This window comes from Felis catus, chromosome B1, assembly GCF_018350175.1.
Source record: "Felis catus isolate Fca126 chromosome B1, F.catus_Fca126_mat1.0, whole genome shotgun sequence".
NCBI classification, from domain to species: domain Eukaryota; kingdom Metazoa; phylum Chordata; class Mammalia; order Carnivora; family Felidae; genus Felis; species Felis catus.
This window is the reverse complement of record NC_058371.1, coordinates 62,826,239-62,845,852: the sequence shown is the minus strand read 5'-3', so window position 1 is coordinate 62,845,852 and position 19,614 is coordinate 62,826,239. Positions and strand designations below refer to the sequence as shown.

The following is a 19,614-nucleotide window of genomic DNA, read 5'->3' as shown; positions in this document are numbered from 1 at the left end:
GGCTGCATCCATCCATGATTGCAGTTCAGTTATAGCATTTTTAATTTCATTCTATTTTTTACTTCTTTTATCTCTGCAGAAAGGGATTCTAATCTGTTTTCGACTGCAGCTAGTATTCTTATTATCGTGATTCTAAATTCTGGTTCAGACATCTTGCTTGTGTCTGTGTTGGTTAAATCCCTGGCTGTTGTTTCTTCATGCTCTTTCCTTTGGGGTGAATTCCTTCATTTTGTGATTTTGAAGGGAGAAAAGGAGTTAATAAGGTATAAAAATTAGAATTAAAAAATTAAAAACATACACAAAAAAATCGAGTAAATGATGCTAGATCATAGGTGTGAATTGGTCTGGGTGTTGAAAGTGGTTTGACAGATTAGAGACAAAAAAGGGGGAAGAAAAAAAAGGAAATTGTTTGAGAATTTGAAAAAATGAATACACTAAAGTAGACTAAAATGAGATGATGGGAGTAAAATAGAATTTAAAAAGATTTACACAAAAGTAAAGAATATGGTAGAAAAAAAATAAAAATATTTTTAATAATTCAAAATAAAAATGAATTTTTTCTCTTTCTAAGAAAAAGAAAAGAAATGAAAAAGAAGAAAAAAGGAAATCATTTTAAAAAGTGAACACACTTTTCAAAGTAGTGGGAGTCTCAAATAAAATGAGGGAAGTAAAATAGAATTTGAAAAAATTTATATAAAAGCAAAAAATATAGTAAAAAATTAAAGGAAAATATTTTTAGTTGCAATTGAAAGTATAATGAAGTTTTTCTGAATTCAAGAAAAAGAACAGAAATGAAAAAGAAAAAAGAAAAAAAAGAAAAGGAAATCGTTTGCAAATTTGAGAAGGTGAATACACTGAAGTAGGCAAAAATAGAATGATGGAAGTAAGATAGAATTTGAAAAAATTGACACAAAAGAAAAATATAGTAAAAAAAATTAAAAATATTTTTAATAAAAAATTGAAAATAAAAATGAATTTTTTTCTCTTTCTGTATTCAAGAAAAAGAATAGTGTAAAGGAGAAAAAAAAGAAAGAAAATTGAATAGATGGGCCTGCTAACAGATTGAAATAGGACTGAAATTACTTCATTTTCCCCTAGAAGTCAGTCTATGTAACACTTTATAGTCCATAAACTAGGCAGTGAGACTTGTTCTTGAAGAGCGAGGTTGGCCCAGTTGGGTGGGGCTCAGTGTAAAGACTCTGTTCTCCACTCGATGGCGCTGCTAGCCTACTGGGGTGGATGGTTTTAGCGCTCCTAGGTGTCTATGCATATGTGCGGGAGTGGTGAAAATGGCGTCACCCAGCTACCCGGTCTCTAGTATGGGAACTCTGTTCTTTCTGATCAGCAATCGTGCACCCGTCCTCTGTCTTCAGCTTTAGTCCACTCCCTGCTTCTTCAGTCGGTGACCAGGCCCCAGACAGTACCTCTCTCCCGAGTTTTGTCTCAGATGCGGCTGTTGTCCCTGGTCCGTTACTTGTGAAGGACTGTGGCTTTGACCCGTTTTGCCCCTCTGTGGGAGGGTCTCACCAAGCAATGGCCGAATGTTGGCTGCACCCCGGAATGCTTGCTGGACCGTGCTGCTGCCAGTGCCCAGAGACTGTGGCCAGGTTCCAACCCGCCCCAGAAAAAGTTCGCGAGATAGTGTAGCAGCAGCTTTTCAGGGGTTATGGAAAATCACAACATATATCTAGCACCAGGCTTCACCCTTAACGACCTTGTTCCAGCACCAGTGAATGTGGCTGTTTTCTGGAGTCTGCTGGGACCAGGTGGCTTCAATAGTCTCTACCAAATGTCCTTCCAGCAGTGGAACCACTTTTCCCCGTGTGGCCCAAGAACCTCCCGGACCCCACTCTGTTCCTGGGGATTTGCCCTTCTCACCAGAGTACCACCAGGTATTGAGCTGAGGAGTTGCAGACTTTGTGTTCCCCTTGTTTACAGTCTTAATGGAATTTAAACTCTCTCCTTTCTCCTTACTCCCTTTTTAGTTTAGTCCCTGCAGCTGTTTCCAGTTTTCCATTTTCTCTCCAGCTGCTTTTAGGGAGGGGTGCTTTTCCCGTATTGCCCCCCACACCCCCAGTCTCCATCCTCTCTCCACTTGTAAAAGCACCTCCCTTCCCGGGCCTTCTCGCTCCCCAAGTCCACCTCTCTGCGCTGTGTACCTGCTGAATTCTGTGGTTCAGGTTGTGCAGACTGTTGTGTTAATCCTCCAATCAGTTTTCTAGGTGTGTAGGAGGATTTAGTGTTGGTCTGGCTGTATTTCATGGATGCGAGACACACAAAAAAACTTCCATGCTGTTCAGCTATCCTGGCTCCTCTGAAAGAGTTCCCATTCTTTAGTAGGATGTTATTTTATCTCCAAGTATTCATGGTCTTTCCAAATTTTTTCTTGTGGTTGATTTCGAGTTTCATAGCATTGTGGTCTGAAAATATGCACAGTATGATCTCAATCTTTTTGTACTTGTTGATGGCTGATTTGTGTCCCAATATGCTATCTGTTCTAGAGAATGTTCCATGTACACTCAAGAAGAATGTGCATTCTCCTGCTTTAGGATGAAATGTTCTGAATGTATCTGTTAAGTCTATCTGGTCCAGTGTGTCATTCAAAGCCATTGTTTCCTTTTTGATTTTCTGCTTAGATGATTTGTCCGTTGCTGTAAGTGGAGTGTTGAAGTCCCCTACTATTATGGTATTATTATCAATGAGTTTCTTTATTTTTGTGATTGATTTATATATTTGGGTGCTTCCACATTGGAGGAATAAATATTTACAATTGTTAGGTCTTCTTGGTGGATAGACCCCTTAATTATGATATAGTGTCCTTCTTCATCTGTTATAGTTTTTATTTTAAAGTCCAGATTATCTGATACAAGGATGACTACTGCACCTTTCTTTTGGTGACTATTAGCATGATAGATTATTCTCCACCCCCTTAACTTTCAATCTGCAAGTGTATTTAGAACTAAAATGAGTCTCTTTTTTAGCAGCAAATAGATGAGTCTTGTTTTCTTATCCATTCTGATACCCAGTGTCTTTTGATTGGAGCATTTAGTCCATCGACATTTAGAGTGAAAAGTGAAAGATATGAATTTAGTGCCATTGTGTTGCCTGTAGAGTTGGTGTTTCTGGTGATGATCTCTGGACCTTTCTAGTCTTTGTTTTGTCTTTTCTCCCCTTAGAGAGTCCACCTTAAAATTTCTTGTAGGGCTGGTTTAGTGGTCAGAACTCCCTTAGTTTTTGTTTGTCCGGGAAACTTTATCTCTCCTTCTATTTTGAATGACAGCCTTGCCAGATAAATTCTTGGCTGCCTACTTTTTCAATTCAGCACGTTGAATATATCTTGCCAGTCTTTTCTGGCCTGCCAAGTTTCTGTGGATAGGTCTGCTGTGAACCTGATGTGTCTTCCCTTGTAGGTTAAGGACTTTTTTCCCTTGCTGGTATTTCATAAATCTTTTTTTGTCTGTGTATTTTGTATATTTGACTATGATATGCCTTGGTGATGGTTGGTTTTTGTTAAATCTAATGGGAGTTCTCTGTGCTTCCTGGATTTTGATGTCTGTGTCCTTCCCTAGATTAGTAAAGTTTTCTGCTATAAATTGCTCACATAAACCTTCTGTCCCTTTTTTCTCTCTCTTCCATCTTCTGGGACTCCTACCTTTCAAATATTAATCCTTTTTAAAAGTCACTGAATTCTCTAAGTCTTGTGCTCTTCTGCTTTTGTTTCCCTCTTTTTTTCTGCTTCATTCTCCATAATCTTGTCTTCTGTGTTGCTGATTTGCTGCTCTGCTTCGTCCATCCTTGCCACCATGGCATCCATATGCATTTGAGATTGCACATCGGTTGTAGCATTTTTAATTGTGTCCTGACTAGATTTTACTTCTTTCATCTCCACAGAAAGGGAATCTATACTTTTTTCAACCCCAGCTAGTATTCTTATTATTGTGGTTCTAAACTCTAGTTCAGACATCTTGCTTATATCTGTGTTGATTAAGCCCCTAGCTGTCATTTCTTTCTGTTCTTTCTTTGGGATGAATTCTTTCATTTTGTCATTTTGGAGGAATAAAAAAATTAATAAAATTAAAAATTAAAATTAAAAAATTAGAAACAAAACAAAAAATCAAATAGAGGAAGCTAGATCCTAGTTTGCTCTGCTTGCTGAAAGAAGCTTGATAGAATAGACAAAAAGGGAAAGAAAAGAAAGAGAAGGGAAAAAAAGGTGAGAAAAATTAGAAAATTAAAAGAATTACGTAATAAAATAGAGTAAAATGAAATACAGAAAATTAGGTAGAATAAAAAATTTAAAACAATAAAAAAGATTTTATAAAAATGGAAAAAAAGAAAAGAAGAATAGATTTTTCTCTTTCTGTATCCAGGAGAAGGAAAAGAAAAGAAACAGAAAGCCAACAAAACCAAGTTAAACAAAAACAGAAGCAAAAAGAAAAAAAAATGAACAAATAAATGAACCAGGAAACAGAATGAAACTCAAATGAAGTTATATCCAGTTTTCCCTAGAACTGAAACTATGAAGTCCTCTATAGTCTGTACACTATGCAGGTGGAGGGACTTGTCCTGGTCTTCTAGGGGTGTGCTTGGAGGGCACAGTTGGGTGGGGCTTGGTGTAATGGCCTCGTTCCCCACAAGGTGACACTGCTTAGCTTACTGGGGTGGATCAGTGTGGTGAGTTTATGGGTGCGCGGGAGAGGTGGAAATGGCCTCACCCAGCTCCCTAGTCTCTGTCACAGGAACTTTGCACTCTCGCCTACCTGCGATCAAGCACCCCTCCTTTGTGTCAAGCTTCTGTCCATGTCCAAACTGTCAGCCTGCCAGGCGGCATCTCCCTCCAGAGTTTTATCTCAGATTGGGTTTTGTTTCAAAACCTTACACTTCAGAGACCCCTGTGGCTTAGTCCTGTCCTGACTCCCTGAGGGAGGGTCTCGGTGAGCAATGGCCAAGTGCTGGCTTGCCTCTGAAAAGGTTTGTGTGATCGTGCAGCGGCAGAGGTTCAGAGATTTTGGCAAATCACAACACACAGCCAGCACTTGATTTCACCACACTCTGGTGTCTTTGTCCCAACATGTTTGTCAGCAAACACGGCTGCTCTCCAGGGTCTGCTGGGACCTTTGCCTGTGGAGAGGCTGTATGATCTCTACCAAATGCTCTCCAAACAGGGGAACCACTTCTTCCTATGTGGCACATGGACCCTTCACATCCTGTTGCCTGCTCCTGGGGATTAGTCCTGCTTCCTCACCAGAGCACTGCCAGGCACTGAGCTCTGAAACTTGAGACTCTGCATTTCACGGTTTATAGAATCCTGGTGGTATTGAAACCCTCGCCTTTCTTCCCATCAGTAGTTTTGGAGAACAGATTTCTTGTTCATTTCCCCATGAGCATTTTTCACTCTTTCTCTCCAGCTGCTATAGGGGAAGCGTTTTTCCTGCACTCTTCCCCTTTCTCTGTCCTCCCTCTCCCCCTTTGTCTGTCCTCTCTCTGCAAAAACAGCTCCCTATCCTCCATGGCTTTTCTCTCCCCAAGAAGTGAGAGTTTTAAAAAGTTGTATGTATGGTTATATTTGTCTAAGATTCATGCTTTCGTTCATCAAGGAATATTTGTTCAGCATCTTCTATGTGCTAGGCATTATCCTAGGTTTGGGGACGTTAGAAATGAATAAGACAGGTTCCTGTTCTCACGATTGTCATTGGAAGAGGAAGAAAGGCTAGACAGAGTAAATGCAAAGAAAAGATAATTTCTGATATTATTGACTGCTGTGAAGAGAATTAAATAGGGTCTTGTGTATTAAGAGCCTAAGTTAGGATGCTTTTAGTCTGCACATAACAGAAACTGTACTTAAACTGGTTTAAATAGTAAGGAAATCTCTTCTCTCATAACTGGAAAGTAGGCTGGACACCAGGCATGGTCAGATCTGCAGCTGAAAGATTTCATGAAGGGTCTGCTTTCTTCTGTCTGTCTGTCTGCTAGCCTCAGTAAAAATTTTATACCAAGGTTGCTACCCCTCATGAATGCAAGATGCCTATCAGAGTGAACCCAACATCTCAAGGAAGGAGAGGGATTGCTTTTTCTTTTTTTCTCCCCTTTAGGGTCTAGTAGAACTTTCCCAGAAGTTACTCAAACTAGACCAAAACTGGCAGGGGAATGCAGTTACCATGTTTGCCTCTTATTATTGGTAGAATTGGGGAGTTATGCACCATGACCATCATAGGGAATGACTGGCAGGGCATCCAGGACAGGTTGCCAGAATGAAAATACCTGTGTGTCAGTAGCTTCTTTGTAACCCAGGACTAATGGCAAATACATGATTAGAATAATGATTAGAATACATGTGAACTTGAAAGTAATGGAATAAAATTTATTTATTAAATGTAGCTATAAATTTGTCATTCACTTCTTAAGGTTTCAGCACAGTAAAGATTCTTTGTTTTTATGTTTTTTTTCCCAAATATTTTTATATGCTGAACAGTAACTGAAGTTAGAATCATAGGATTTTTGTATTGAAACAGATCTTAGGGTTTGCCGTCTCAACCTATTCACTTTTTAGAACTTTAGAATGGATAAATAAAGTTACCAGTTTGTGCTGGATTTCTGGAGTCTTAATTAAAGGTCCTTGAGATGGAAATGTTCCTATTCAGAGATATATCCGTAAACTTTTACAGTTTGGAGGACTTCATTTTTTTCTCAAAGAAAGTAGAGATGAGGGGCATGTGGGTGGCTCATCAGATTAAGCATCCCACTACAGCTCATGTCATGATCTCAGCAGTCCATGGGTTCAAGCCTGCGTTGGGCTCTGTGCTGACAGCTCAAAACCTGGAGCCTGCTTCAGATTCTGTGTCTCTCTCTCTCTGTCTCTCTCTGTCCCTCCCCCACTCAAGCTCCATCTCTCTGTCTTTCAAAAATAAATAAGCAATAAAAAAAATTAAAAGAAAAAAAGTAGAGATGGTGCAGTGTTCACTAGTGAAGGGCTTAGCTTGGCCTGGGATGTATAGTGGATATTCAATGAATAGTGACTGAAATCCTTCATAGCTAGAATACCCATGCTTGAGATTAATTCACATGTTAATTATGTTGAGTAAAGATCCTACATTTTAAATTGTTACACTTTACTTTTTATTTTTTTAGTCATTCATTTATCCAACCAGAATTTATTGGGTATCTACAATAGGTCAGTCATTGTGGGATACAGAGACAAGATGAGAAAGACATCTCACTCTCAGGGAGTTCAAGATCTAGGTGGGGAGAGCTAGGTATAGTATAACAGAGTGCATTTGCAGTAGGTACCCAAGTGTACCCAGGTTGGGAGCCTAACCCAGCCTTGGCTCATTAACAGGTAAGCCTATTTGCAGAGGGTCCAGCTGAATCTTGAAGAATGGAGATTAGCCTGGTAAATGGAAGCATGGGGAGAGAAAGAGAAAACTCAACAAAGGCATTAAAGCAGGTTATTGTTCGCTGTATGTGAACACTGGGAAGTTCCTTCCTGATACATTTTAAGGCTAGAAGTGGGAGAGGGAGAGAGGAAGCTGGATAGCTAAGCAGGGATGGGATGTGGAAGGGGCTCACACACCTGGACTAAGAGCAGCTCATGGCTTTTGAGTGCCATGGTTAGATCTGTGGAGTCCTCCTGGGGGTTGGGAAACAATTAGGAAGTTGCTGTGGTGGTGTTAGCAGGGACCCTGGTGACATAGTGGTGGAAGGGATGAGGGGGGGTGTATTTGATTTGAGATCTCCCTGAGCTTAATTCTGCAGGTTTTAGTGAATGATGGCATGGGTGGGTAAGGAAGAGGGGAGAGTCAAAAGTGACTCTCAGAATTTTAGTGATGATGTCTGTGTGGATATCCACATAGCGCTTCAGAGGTCTACATGATCGAAATACAGAAGCATAACACTCTAATTTGGAGAGAGACTCTGTGAAGTTAAAAACGATACCAGGTAAACTCTGTACAGTATCATTGGATATTTTTTAATTATTCTATTTTATTAAAAAACTTTTTTAATGTTTATTTATTTATGAGATAGAGACAGAGCATGAGTGGGGAGGGACAGAGAGAGCTGGAAACACAGAATCCAAAGCAGGATCCAGGCTCTGAGCTGTCAGCCCAGAGCCCGACACAGGGCTTGAACCCATGAGCTGTGAGATCATGACCTGAGTCAAAGTCGGATGTTTAACCAACTGAGCCACCCAGGCACCCCTATTTCTTTAATTTTTAAATGTTTATTATTTATTTTGAGAGAGGGAGGGAGGGAGGGAGGGAGGGGCAGTGAGAGAGGGAGAGAGAATCCCAAGTAGACTCTGCACTGTCAGCATGAAGTCCTACACAGGGTTCAATCCCACAAACCACAAGACCATGACCTGAGCTAAAATCAAGAGTTGGACACCTGACTACATTGGATATGTTTTTTTAATGCCTTGTCAAAAGTAAATGTCACAAACCATACTACTTAAAGGTTTTCTCTATAAACAGCAAAGAGCAGTAACTCAGGTGGTATATAAAAACTAGAATTAGATCTAAATCTACTTTTACTCTAAATCTAAAGCTTTTACAACTGTCTTTAGTATGTCTTTAGTATTAATTCTCAGTATTTACTGGAATTCTTAAGCTATTAATGCAATCTGTGACAAGCTATTTGTTTTGATACTCTTTCACAGGTTAACATGAAACAAAGATTAAAACATTTCTAAAGCAGCGTATGATAGAGATTGAATTTGTTGGAAGCAGATGCAGTTTTCTGGGGAAAGAATTCATACTAAAAATGATCCTTGGAATGTATGAATTAGCAAAGTATGTCTTCTAGTAATACTTTAGAAATGATGATATTAAAAATTGCTTGGCAGTCATATATATATATAAATTAAAGTCAGACGTGTTTGTGTCTAAGCTAAGTCATGCCTAAGTCCTAAGAGGTGAATTCAGTCCTTGAGAACTAAGTGCATGGTTTTATATTCGTGTGGCCCCAGGCCCTGTGGGGTTTTTTGCATCGCTTGAGCCTTATAGATGAATTAGGTGTGGTTTTGTCTAAAGTCCAAGTGAGAATTACCCAAGTGTCTTTACTTTTGGCACCAAAGAACTTCCAGATAATACAAATCCCATCTGTCTACAAGATCCAGAGAGAGTAGGATAGAGGAACGTGCCTTATATGCAGATGAGGAATTATATTTCTGTATTTCTCAGCCCTTCTTTTTTCCTCCCTTTTTTTAGAGGGAAAAACGTGCTTAGGCAACAGACTTGTAACCCAATCCCTGTCTTCTGCTGTATAGGCATATATACCTCTTTCTCATTAACCAGCTCCCTTCCCTTGTAATACAGATGGATGTTTCCTCCCCTGGGAAGTGGCAGGATAGTTTTGAGATATTTTAGCTCTTAGGAACACAGCTTCTTTCTGAGATCTCGTCAGAAATAATCTCCAGGGAAGCACGCAGTTAAATGTACATCATTATTATTTCTTTCCTCCCAGCGTTTGTGTTTACGAAGGAATTTGGTGTAATTATTGATTCCCATAGGCTTTTCTGATAGCTTATGGTCGCTGACAGTGTACTGTGTCTAAAAAAGAAATGAACTTTCAAGAAATCCTGAGGCTTCATTATGTTGCTTTTCTAACAGGAGACGCTGGATTAAGGTGAAGGTGAGGGGTGGCAGCATCGTTTTCATCCTTCTTTGATCTTTGAAGCCTTGTGAATTCTAGAACCAAACCTTTTCTTTAAGGTGTCTTATAGCACTCATCATAATTTTTAAACTGCCTCTGTCATTTTTTTTTTCTGCCCTTGTCATTTTTGATTGAAGTTTTCTTTCCCCTCCGTTCGAAAGTTTGTGTTTCCCTATGTCTTGGGTCATTTTCTCTTGTCCACACATGTGTGCTCAAACCTGCTGCTTTCTCTCCCTGCATTCCCTTCTCTTTTCTGCTTTCCTGTTTCTTTCCACGAGAGAGGATCTTATTTATGATCCTTGAATGCTTAATTAGTTCAGTGAGTAAAAGAGAGAGGTTGTATAGCACTTTCTAGCAGGCAGTGACGTAGAAGAATGTCTGGCTTTAGTAATAAATGTTGGTATGGAAATGACTTACCATTTGTGGGCAGAGTTACTGTAGATGACAAACCGGATGAGAACTTGGGCTAGAAGATCCCTATAACAAGCCCTTGCCATTGACTAACCTTTTTATGATCCCTCTTTTGTCTTGTCTTCCCTCAGCATCTTCTGTAATGTGTGTTCTACTTGTTTCCTGCATGAAGGTTGTGTCATCCCCCAGGGCAGAGCCTCTGTGTCCAGGCCACTCATGCCCATGACCAGCACTGCTGTGCTTATTGAATGAATGCTGCTAGGCCAGTGAGTCCTTTTTAGCAAGTACTGGTTGCTGTTAGCCAAAAGGGGTAACATTGTGTCTCTTCTAATCATGAGTGGAAATCCAAAAAGAAAACAAGATGCTCAGAAGCATGGATCAGAGGCACCGGGGTGCCTCAGTCTGTTGAACTTCTGCCTCTTGATTTTGGTTCAGGTCATGATCCTGGGGTCATGGGATTGAGCCCTGTGTCAGCAGAGCCTGCTTGGGATTCTCTCTTTCTCTCCTTCTGCCCCCCTGCTCCTCTCTCCTCTCTCTCTCTCTCTCTTACAAAAAAAAAAAAAAAAAAAAAAAAAAAAGCACGGACCAGAAAAACCATGGAAAGCATCAGATACTGAACTTAAATGTCACAGGTATTATAGTTGGACACGTGGCACATTCAGTGTGGTGATGCGGTTTTCAGGTGTAAGTGGGTAATGAAAGTACATATTATGGTTTGCTCAGGTAAGCTTTCAGGGGAGGTGATGAAATGTTGCAGGTCTGCAGGAAGCGGCGGATTGTGTTGCCTCCAAAATACAATGAGTGGCAAGAAAATGGATGAATCTGTCTTGGCATTGGTATTTTCACAGCAGTGTCTTGCTGTAGCGTTACTCTCACTCTTTTGTGTTTTAGGTGAGATGAGTGAGAGCCGAGCAAAGAGAGTTCGAATAAAAGAGGTAGATGGCTGGACCCTGAGGATGCTAATTGATTATGTTTACACTGCAGAAATTCAGGTTACAGAAGAAAATGTACAGGTAAGAATAAACACCTCATACCATTTAGCTCTTTGTATATGCCAGATTTTTAAGTCAAAAGAGCATACCCACAGTATACTTTTTGTACCAAAGTAATAGAATTCATTGTTAAAACTGAATTTCCAGGAGACATTTGGAATGATTATATCTTTTGAGTAATGTTTCTGATTTCAGTGTCCTTTATAATCTTAAAGTTGTAATCTTTTAGTTCTCTGAGTGATGCTTGTTTGTGAAAATGCTGTCATATTCGTTTGTAACTACTGACTGATGCTGCCTACATTTCTCTGTTCCCTTGAGGTTCAAATCTATAGGGATGTTTTTGACTCTCAGCGGTCTTTACTTCTTTTCCTGTTGCAGCATATAAGTGATTCTAGAGCTTAGCTAAAATTTGACATTGCATTTTCTCGCTTTCTGTAAAGAATAAATGTTTTGTAATCTATGATGTAAGTGAATAATACAGGTGCATAAAGCACAGAAAGTGAAGGTCCCAATTTTAAACTGCCCTTCCTTTTTCGCCCACCCCAGCCCACACACATTGATCCACTCTCCTTCCCAGAGGGTAGCTTCTGTTACCTGCTTGGTGTGAATTCTTTCAGACCATTTTTTGTGCAGTTTTATATATACATGCATTCACACACATGCGCAGTTTTTCTGAAACTTGCTTTTCTCACTGTACAAAGTTTCTTGAAGTTCTTTACACATCAATACATGTGGGTCTAATAGCCCGTTCTTTTGAATGGCATCCCATATGTTAATCAGCATATATGATTTTCTTACCTTTATAAAAATACTGCGTTGAATGAACATTTTTATATTTACATCCAAAATGTCGTATAATAGACTTCTCAAATGTAATTGGTGGATCAAAAGGTACCTGCATGTTTTAATTTTTGATAGGCATGCCAAACTGCCATCTGAAAGTTTATATTTATTTACACTCCTTCCAACAGGTAAAGTGTGTCTTGAGGACAACAAAAGAGAGTTAGGACTATTTCTTTTCTTTTTTTTTTTTTAATCTTTATTTTTGAGAGAGAAAGAGAGAGAGAGAGAGAGAGAGAGAGAGAGAGAGATAGAGAGAGATAGTGCAAGCGGGGGAGGAACAGAGAGAGGGAGACACAGAATCCAAAGCAGGCTCCAGGCTCCGAGCTGTCAGCACAGAGCCCGATGTGGGGCTTGAACTCACGAACCGTGAAATCATGACCTGAGCCAAAGTTGGAGGCCTAACCCACTGAGCCACCCAGGCGCCCCAAATTAGGACTATTTCTTAAGAAGTGGTCTGTAAATTCTACTTACTCGAATAGGAAAGTCTGAGCTCAGTCTTTTAACGCTTTTGTAATTAGTTGAAATAGGACGCAAAATATTTGAATTTGGAGACTGAAATCTTTGGACATGAACTTGCTAAGAATGCTTTTATTAAATCTGAAATATTGGCAGTGGTGAGGCCTTCTGGTGGTCTTTCATGGGTGGCCTCATTTGCCTTTGCTTGGCAATCCAGTTCATGACGGAAGGCATTTGAAAAAACCTTGGTTGATATTCAAGTCATGTATAAAGGTGTGAACCACCTGCTAGGTGAACTTGTTTTAACCTGGAGGAAGGTGTTTGGTACATGTCAGGAGGTAACTACCACCATATGATCTCAATGTAATTTTTTCTGTATAGTTCTACTGTCTGCTGGATTCTAGGGCATCATTTTCAACAAGAAGTTATCTTGGGTTTCTTTGTCCTCCCTTTTTAAATTCATTTGAGTGCATGGGCCTTATTGTGCCCTATATCTGACCTTCAACAAATGAATTGCTGGTTGGTTTCTTTGATTCACGTAATATGTGACATGAGGGAAATTTGCAAAAGATGATTTAGGCCTGAGACAATAGACTGTGTGAATTCAGCACTGAATGCTGTTTGTAGTAGTTCTTGCAGTGGAGACATGGGCCTATGCGGAACTGGGAGAACGCCTCGCCTCTCGTGTTTCTTTTAATAACTATCACGTTCCAGTCCTGAAATATTAGTCATCGCAGCCTTTCAGAAAACCTCTTGCCATGCTGATTTGCCTTTTGTATATGTGTTCAGCTCCTACAGGAATACATTCAAAGAGGTGTATTTGGCAGACTTGTTAAATGCTTAATATTCATGTAGTTTTTATTTTGGGAGGAAGGGGGAAGAGAACATAGGGGTACCTTAGTGTGCAAAGCCTTATTTTTGCCCATAGAAAAATACTTATTTTAGAAAAGGCAGTTTGGAAATAAAATTGATTAAAACAAGTTGCCTTTTCCGTAATTTTTCGGTGAAATACAAAGTAAGAGTTTACCTATCAAGATACACCAAACTGCTGTCTCCACCTGTTTTTTGTATTTTTGCCTGTCTGTACTTTGTTAGATCTTTCTTATAAGTGCTGTTCACCTTAGGGAAAGGAGTGTTAGGGTGGAGGTATCTGGTGTTCTTATTAATGTTAAGCTAAAGTTTAAAGTGGCGCCAGCTGGACGCCCACACTGACCCTATCTCTTTTGAGAGAACTGACTGTGGGGATAGAACTTCCTGTAATTCAAAAATTTGTTGTTGTAGTTATATTTTCTCATTACACCTAGAATCAAATCTCTTGTCAGGTCACCTCTCTTGTACCATGTTTCTGTTTTAGTAATAATAAAATACAATTTTAGGATAGCAGGTATCTTAGCCTTTTACTTTGGGATTGCATGTTTTGATGTAGAATCATAGTGCCATAGAGTGTTGGGGTCCAGCTGTCTTAGTTCGTGACAGAATAGGACCATAACCCTGGTTCTCCTGATTCCTAGTTTAGGGTTCCTTCTGTGAGTCTCCTATTACACAAATTTAAAAAATATATAACAGCTATTTGAAGTAAAGGTTGTTAACTTTGAGCCAGAATGAGGAATGGATTAATTTGAAGCATTAGCTCCAAAAACAGTATAATCATTAGTGTTATATAAGTAATAGGACTTTAATTCTTGGCTGTTTATGATTTCCCTGATTTTTTGCTGTTGCTGTTGGGTTTTTTGTTGTTGTTGTTTAGGTTTTTTAACTTTGGCTTTGAGTTTAGATATTTGCTTTAATTTATGGCAAGGTTGGGGAATAATTTGAGCCAAATGAATTTGTGTATTTTTTTAAAGGAGAAATAAAAGGAGGATATATATCTTACTATGACCATGCTTTTAATTGAACATTTTTTTTGTTGCTGCTATTGAGTAATTTAGATTTAACTTGTGTCTAGAGTTTCCAGTCAAATTTTATAAACTATACATCTGGGAACAGAGAAAATAAAGCCAAGGGCTATTATAAAGTAGTTTTTTAAATTTGGGGCTTATCGTGGATTCCTTTGAGAGTCTGATGAAAAACTATGGACCTTTTCCCAAGTAAAGTACATATAACCGTTTATACGCAGAATTTTGCATATACGCATATACTTTTAGAGAATTCATGTACTTTGTCTTTCTCCCTCCCTCACTCTCCCACTCTTAGGAATACTTGGAAAAATAATATATATATATATATATATATATATATATGTATATAATATATATTAAATATAAAAATAAAATATAAAATAATAAATACATAAATTATATACATTTATATGAATGAAAGGCTTTTGCGTGAGTTTATTTTCAACTATATGCTAGGTATTTTCCATAAATCTCATTTGATATTCATCACCTTTTTAGGTAGGTTTTACTCCATTTTGCAATTAAGGAAGCTAAAGAAGGTTAAGTTATTAGTTCATTATCATACAGCAACTGTTAAGTTGTCATGAACTAATAGCTGCTTAGAGAGTTTATAAATAAAAGTACCTTTTAACTCTTCTTCATTCTATGTGTTGATCAACATTTTTGGAGACTTCTAAAGCAACTTGAATTTTTAAAAGCATTTACTTCATTGCTAAATTTGTGGTTTTATATACATTTTGACTTCTCAGCTTTTGGGTATTTGTTTTGGCTTGCTAAAAGTAGCTAAGAATCTTTTTCACTTGATGTAAGTGTGAAAAACAAAGGTACGGATGTTAATAGGCAGTGCCAATGTAAGTAAATTCTTATTCCTGAATTAATATTATGAGTGTTCATCTACAAGTTCTGTCTGCATTAGAACTTTTGTCATTTAAGAAGAACTTAAGCATCTCATAATTGTGAATGGATAGGTTTTAAACAGTTCAGGAAACTTCTATGTTTTGCATGAATTGAAATTGTTTGAAATAGAAAATCCAATCCTTTTAGAAAAGGAACAGAATTTAAATGAGAGTTTTTCAAGAGACATTTAAAATTAGCTTTTGGCGACAAACACACCAAAGTATTTTACACAATCTCAGTACAGTAGAAAATTCGACTTAGTGTGTCCATTTTGCTGGTGGTGTAGGGCAGGTTTTTTTTGTTTGTTTCAGACCAGAAGTGCTGACAGAATGTTGTTCTATAGCGTTTTACCAGCCGGTCCTAAAAAGAAGACCTCGCAGAGAGGGGCATTCGCAGTAGGAGACCTGTTGATGTGGTTGGCTGCTTGGTCAACAAAATATTGTTAAAGTGGGGAAATCATCAAACAAGGATACATGTATACCCCAGATATTTTATTTTAACCTAAAATATGCAACTGTACAATTGTATGGCAAACTTTTGTTGTAAAACTTAGTATGGTCAGCTGCTTAGAGAGCCATATGTGTTTTTGCACATATGACATCATAATGATGGATCAACTCTAATTTTACAGTTTTTAAAAAAGTACAGCAAGAGCTGAGACACTTGAAATCTCAGTGCAAAGTCATCTTTCAGTTACACAATTTCTCTTTCCTTCCCCCATGTATAATTTGAGAAACCTTTTTTTTTTTTTTTTGCAGTAACATGTTGATCAAGTCATTCTAAAGCAGTCAACTTAGTTTTCGTAGAAACAGCTCTCCTTTTACACTTACAGTTCATTGGATTATTTGTGTTTATTTAAATTATGTAATATCATGGGGAGTCTAGGTGGCTCAGTCAGTTAAGTGTCAGAGTTTGGCTCAGGTCATGATCTCATGGCTCATGGGTTCGAGCCCAGCATCGGGTTCTGTGCTGTCAGCTCAAGCCTGGAGCCTGCTTCAGATACTGTGTCTTGTTTCTCTGTCCCTCTCCTGCTTCGCGCTCCGTCTCTATTGGTCTCTCAAAAATAAACATTAAAAAAATGATTTCTTCTGACAGAGACTGTAACTATACACTTGGTTATGTTTTAACCTTAATTAATAGTCACATTCCACATCTGCTTTTTAGTTATCTTGATTGAATGACCACTTTCCATTCTTAGCCACACAATTAGAAGTTGCCTAAGTACCAGAGCAGTTCAGTAGAATGCTTATCTTGAGGGTGAACAAAACATCTATTGAGCAGTTTTGTAAATGTTTTTAGTTTAACAAATCATTAAAATTAAGTATATAATACTACATATTCAAATTATTACTGAATAACTCAGAAAATAATATGCAGCCCCCTTAGACTTGCTCCCTGCTAGAAAACTTGCATGTGCTAGTGGACTCTGGCTAATTATTGTATGAGAATTCAGAGTTCAAATCTTGAATTTAACCACTGACTTCAGGAATGGCCTTGAGGAAAACATTAACCTTTCTGCTTTTCAGCTATTATAAATAAGGCTAATACTACTTTGACATCTCACAGAAATGCTATAAAATACACCAGTTAAAGCTTATAAAAATATTGAAGTGCTCTATAAATGTTGAGCAGAAATAAGAAATGAGGCAGCAATAAAAAGTCTTGAGACCACGAGGAAGAAGAACCCACTGAGATTGTTTGGGATCATTGGGTTAAAGAAAATGGCTCGTGTAACCTTACCCTCATTTTTTATATTCTGAATCAGGAAATATATTTGTGACCAAAAAAAAAAAATCTTAATTTGCTATAGATTTCTCTCCACCCAACAAGACTTGTTTATTTGGTTAGTGTGGAGGCAGCACTCTGGGGTGATTGCAGTATAATTTGTAACACCCTTTTTTATTGGTTTGACATGCAGTGGCTCAAAGAAAAGTGATATTTTTCCTAGCAGAGTTTATGGAAGCCTTATTGTTTTTTCCACCCATGTTCTCTTTTTCTTATGAGATAGAAAGGAAGTTCTTTGCGACTAAAAGAGTTTGGCAGATGATGTGCTTAGAAAACACATGTTAAAAGGTAAAAAACAAAACAAAACAAAACAAACCCCCCCAAAAAAAACCCAAACATAAAAATGTATTGAATCAAACTTTGAGGATTAGTGGTTGTTTATGGAATTACAATGGGAAATCCTATTACTGAAATGAATTTGTCTGACATCCTAATACCCAGAAAACTCTTAACCTAGTATTTTATCACTTTACCAGAATAGTGATAATTTTGGTTTATTATTATCCAGAGGCCCCAAGTGGTGAATTTCTTTTATATTAATAATTACTGTAGGGGCACCTGGGTGGCACAGTAGGTTAAGCATCTGACTCCTGATTTCTGCTCAGGTCATGATCTCACAGTTCGTGAGATCAACCCCTTTTTGGGCTCTGGGTTGACAGTGTGGAGCCTGCTTGGACTTCTTTTTCCTTCTCTCTGCCTTCAACTTGCTCATGTATGTGTGCTCTCTCTCTCTCTCTCTCTCTCTCTCTCTCTCTGTCTCTTTCTCTCAAAATAAAATAAACTTAAAAAAATAATCACGGGACAATTTAAATTTATTTACAATTGAATTTTGATGTTAATTGTATTTTATTATATTTTAAGTCTGAACTTGGTAATCCTCATAATTTTAACGAAAATGCTTGACCAGCTAGAATATCTGTTCTTCAGTCATGCCAGTTAAATTATGTTTTACTCTGTACAAGTTAAGAGTATAGAATAAATGAAAGCTTATTATTTAAAATTTAGTATAGACGAAGCCATTGGAGTTCAGCTAGTTTGAGAAAAATCTAGAAGCTTTATCATAAGAACATGTTATAAAACTAGATAGACATCAAACTTAAAATGTTTTTTAAGTATTTGTTGAGAGAAAAGCTACGTACTCCAGAAATATTAATAATTAAGGTACTTGTGGTTTTATGTTATTGAAATATATAATCTTTGAAGATGTCCATGGTTGAATCATCTTGTGAGTCATATTTTAATTAGCTTCATGGGGTGTATAGGAAGAATTTATCTTGATGAGCAAAAAATGACTCCATCCTGTTTATGACCTAGCATCTTATAGCAGTGTTCTAATTTGAGCAGGGGAAAAAAGTTAGAAAAGTTAGATATATATCAAAGTCCTTATTAGGTGGATTTTTTTCTTGATCTTTGACCTTTATATCACATTGTTTAGGTTTGGAGCCTGCATCGAGCATAGTACATCTGTGCCAGGTTGTTGCCAGTATTCAGGGTCCCTTTCTTCAAACCATTTTAGGTGGTGAGAGCCTAGAGTGGTTGAATTATCTGTGGTTCTGGCATATTTGGTTTGAAATAAGCCAAAGGTTTTGTAAATCCTAGCATTATTGACATACAGCTTTAAAAAATACTACCTTTTGGACCTCAAAGTCTTAATTCCAATGTCACATTAGAATTAATATGCTTCTGATCATCTGGTGTACATGTGTACATGTGCCTTTTCCCAGGATATATAATTTATGAAAACTTTATTTTTTTGTGAAAATAGAAGATAGCTGTATCACTAACATGTATTCAAAAGCTATTGTTTTAAATTAACTTTACAAATACTAGTATAGAGATTTGGTCATGTAAATACATTTTAATATGTTTTTGTTTATTTTCTTATTTGGGATTCTATCAGAGAGGATTATTATTTTCCATTTAAAAATTTTGTTTCATAATTTATAAATGCCTTCCACTGACTTCTGGTTAATCTTTGTGTGGGCTTAAAGCACTCGTTTTTTTTTTTCCTAGTGGGCTATTGTTCGTACATCATGCATCTTAACTGTTCAGTTTGCTAAGTTTTAGCAAATGCACACACCCAAATCAGGATATTGAACCTTTGTAATTTCAAGCTTCTTTCTAATAAATTTCTTACCCCTGACTCCAGGCAACCATTGATAAGATTTCTAAGTTTTGCCTGTTATTGAACTTTATATAAATAGAATCACACAGAATGTATTCTTTTGAGGCTGACTTCTTTGGCACAACATAATATTTGTGAGATTTATCTGTGTTGCTGCAAGTTTCAGTAGTTAGTTCCTTTTTATAAATACTGAGTGTTCCATTGTATGGGTTTATTGCAGTTTTGGGGGGTGATAATGGACCTGTATTTAACGTTTTGGATTGTCTTGGAGCGCCTGGATGGCTCAGTCAGTTGAGCGTCTGACTTCAGATCAGGTCATGATCTCGTGGTCTGTGGGTTCAAGCCCCACATTGGGCTCCGTGCTGACAGCTCAGAGCCTGGAGCCTGCTTTGGATCCTGTGTCTCCCTCTCTCTGGGCCCCTTCCCTGCTCACTCGCTTGAGTGCACTCCCTCTTTCTCTCTCAAAAATAAATAAACATTAAAAAAATTAAAGTTTTGGGCTGTTATGAATAGGATTTAAGGCACTTTGATAAAGAATGTTGAGAAATACATAGTCTAT

At 37.9% G+C, this 19,614-nt stretch overlaps 1 protein-coding gene across 7 annotated transcripts in view; it reads left to right on the top strand.

The window, feature by feature from the left end:
- The window catches only part of KLHL2 (kelch like family member 2), a 115,961-nt gene that overhangs the window by 37,242 nt on the left and 59,105 nt on the right, over positions 1-19,614 (top strand). For 6 of the 7 annotated variants that reach the window (XM_045055708.1, XM_045055706.1, XM_045055707.1 and 3 more), the window contains exon 4: positions 10,951-11,072. The exons of the other annotated variant lie outside the window; for it this stretch is intronic. In XM_045055708.1, coding sequence (XP_044911643.1) covers positions 10,951-11,072 — 122 coding nt within the window. The remainder of the gene's footprint in view (positions 1-10,950; positions 11,073-19,614) is intronic. 7 annotated transcript variants of the gene reach the window in all.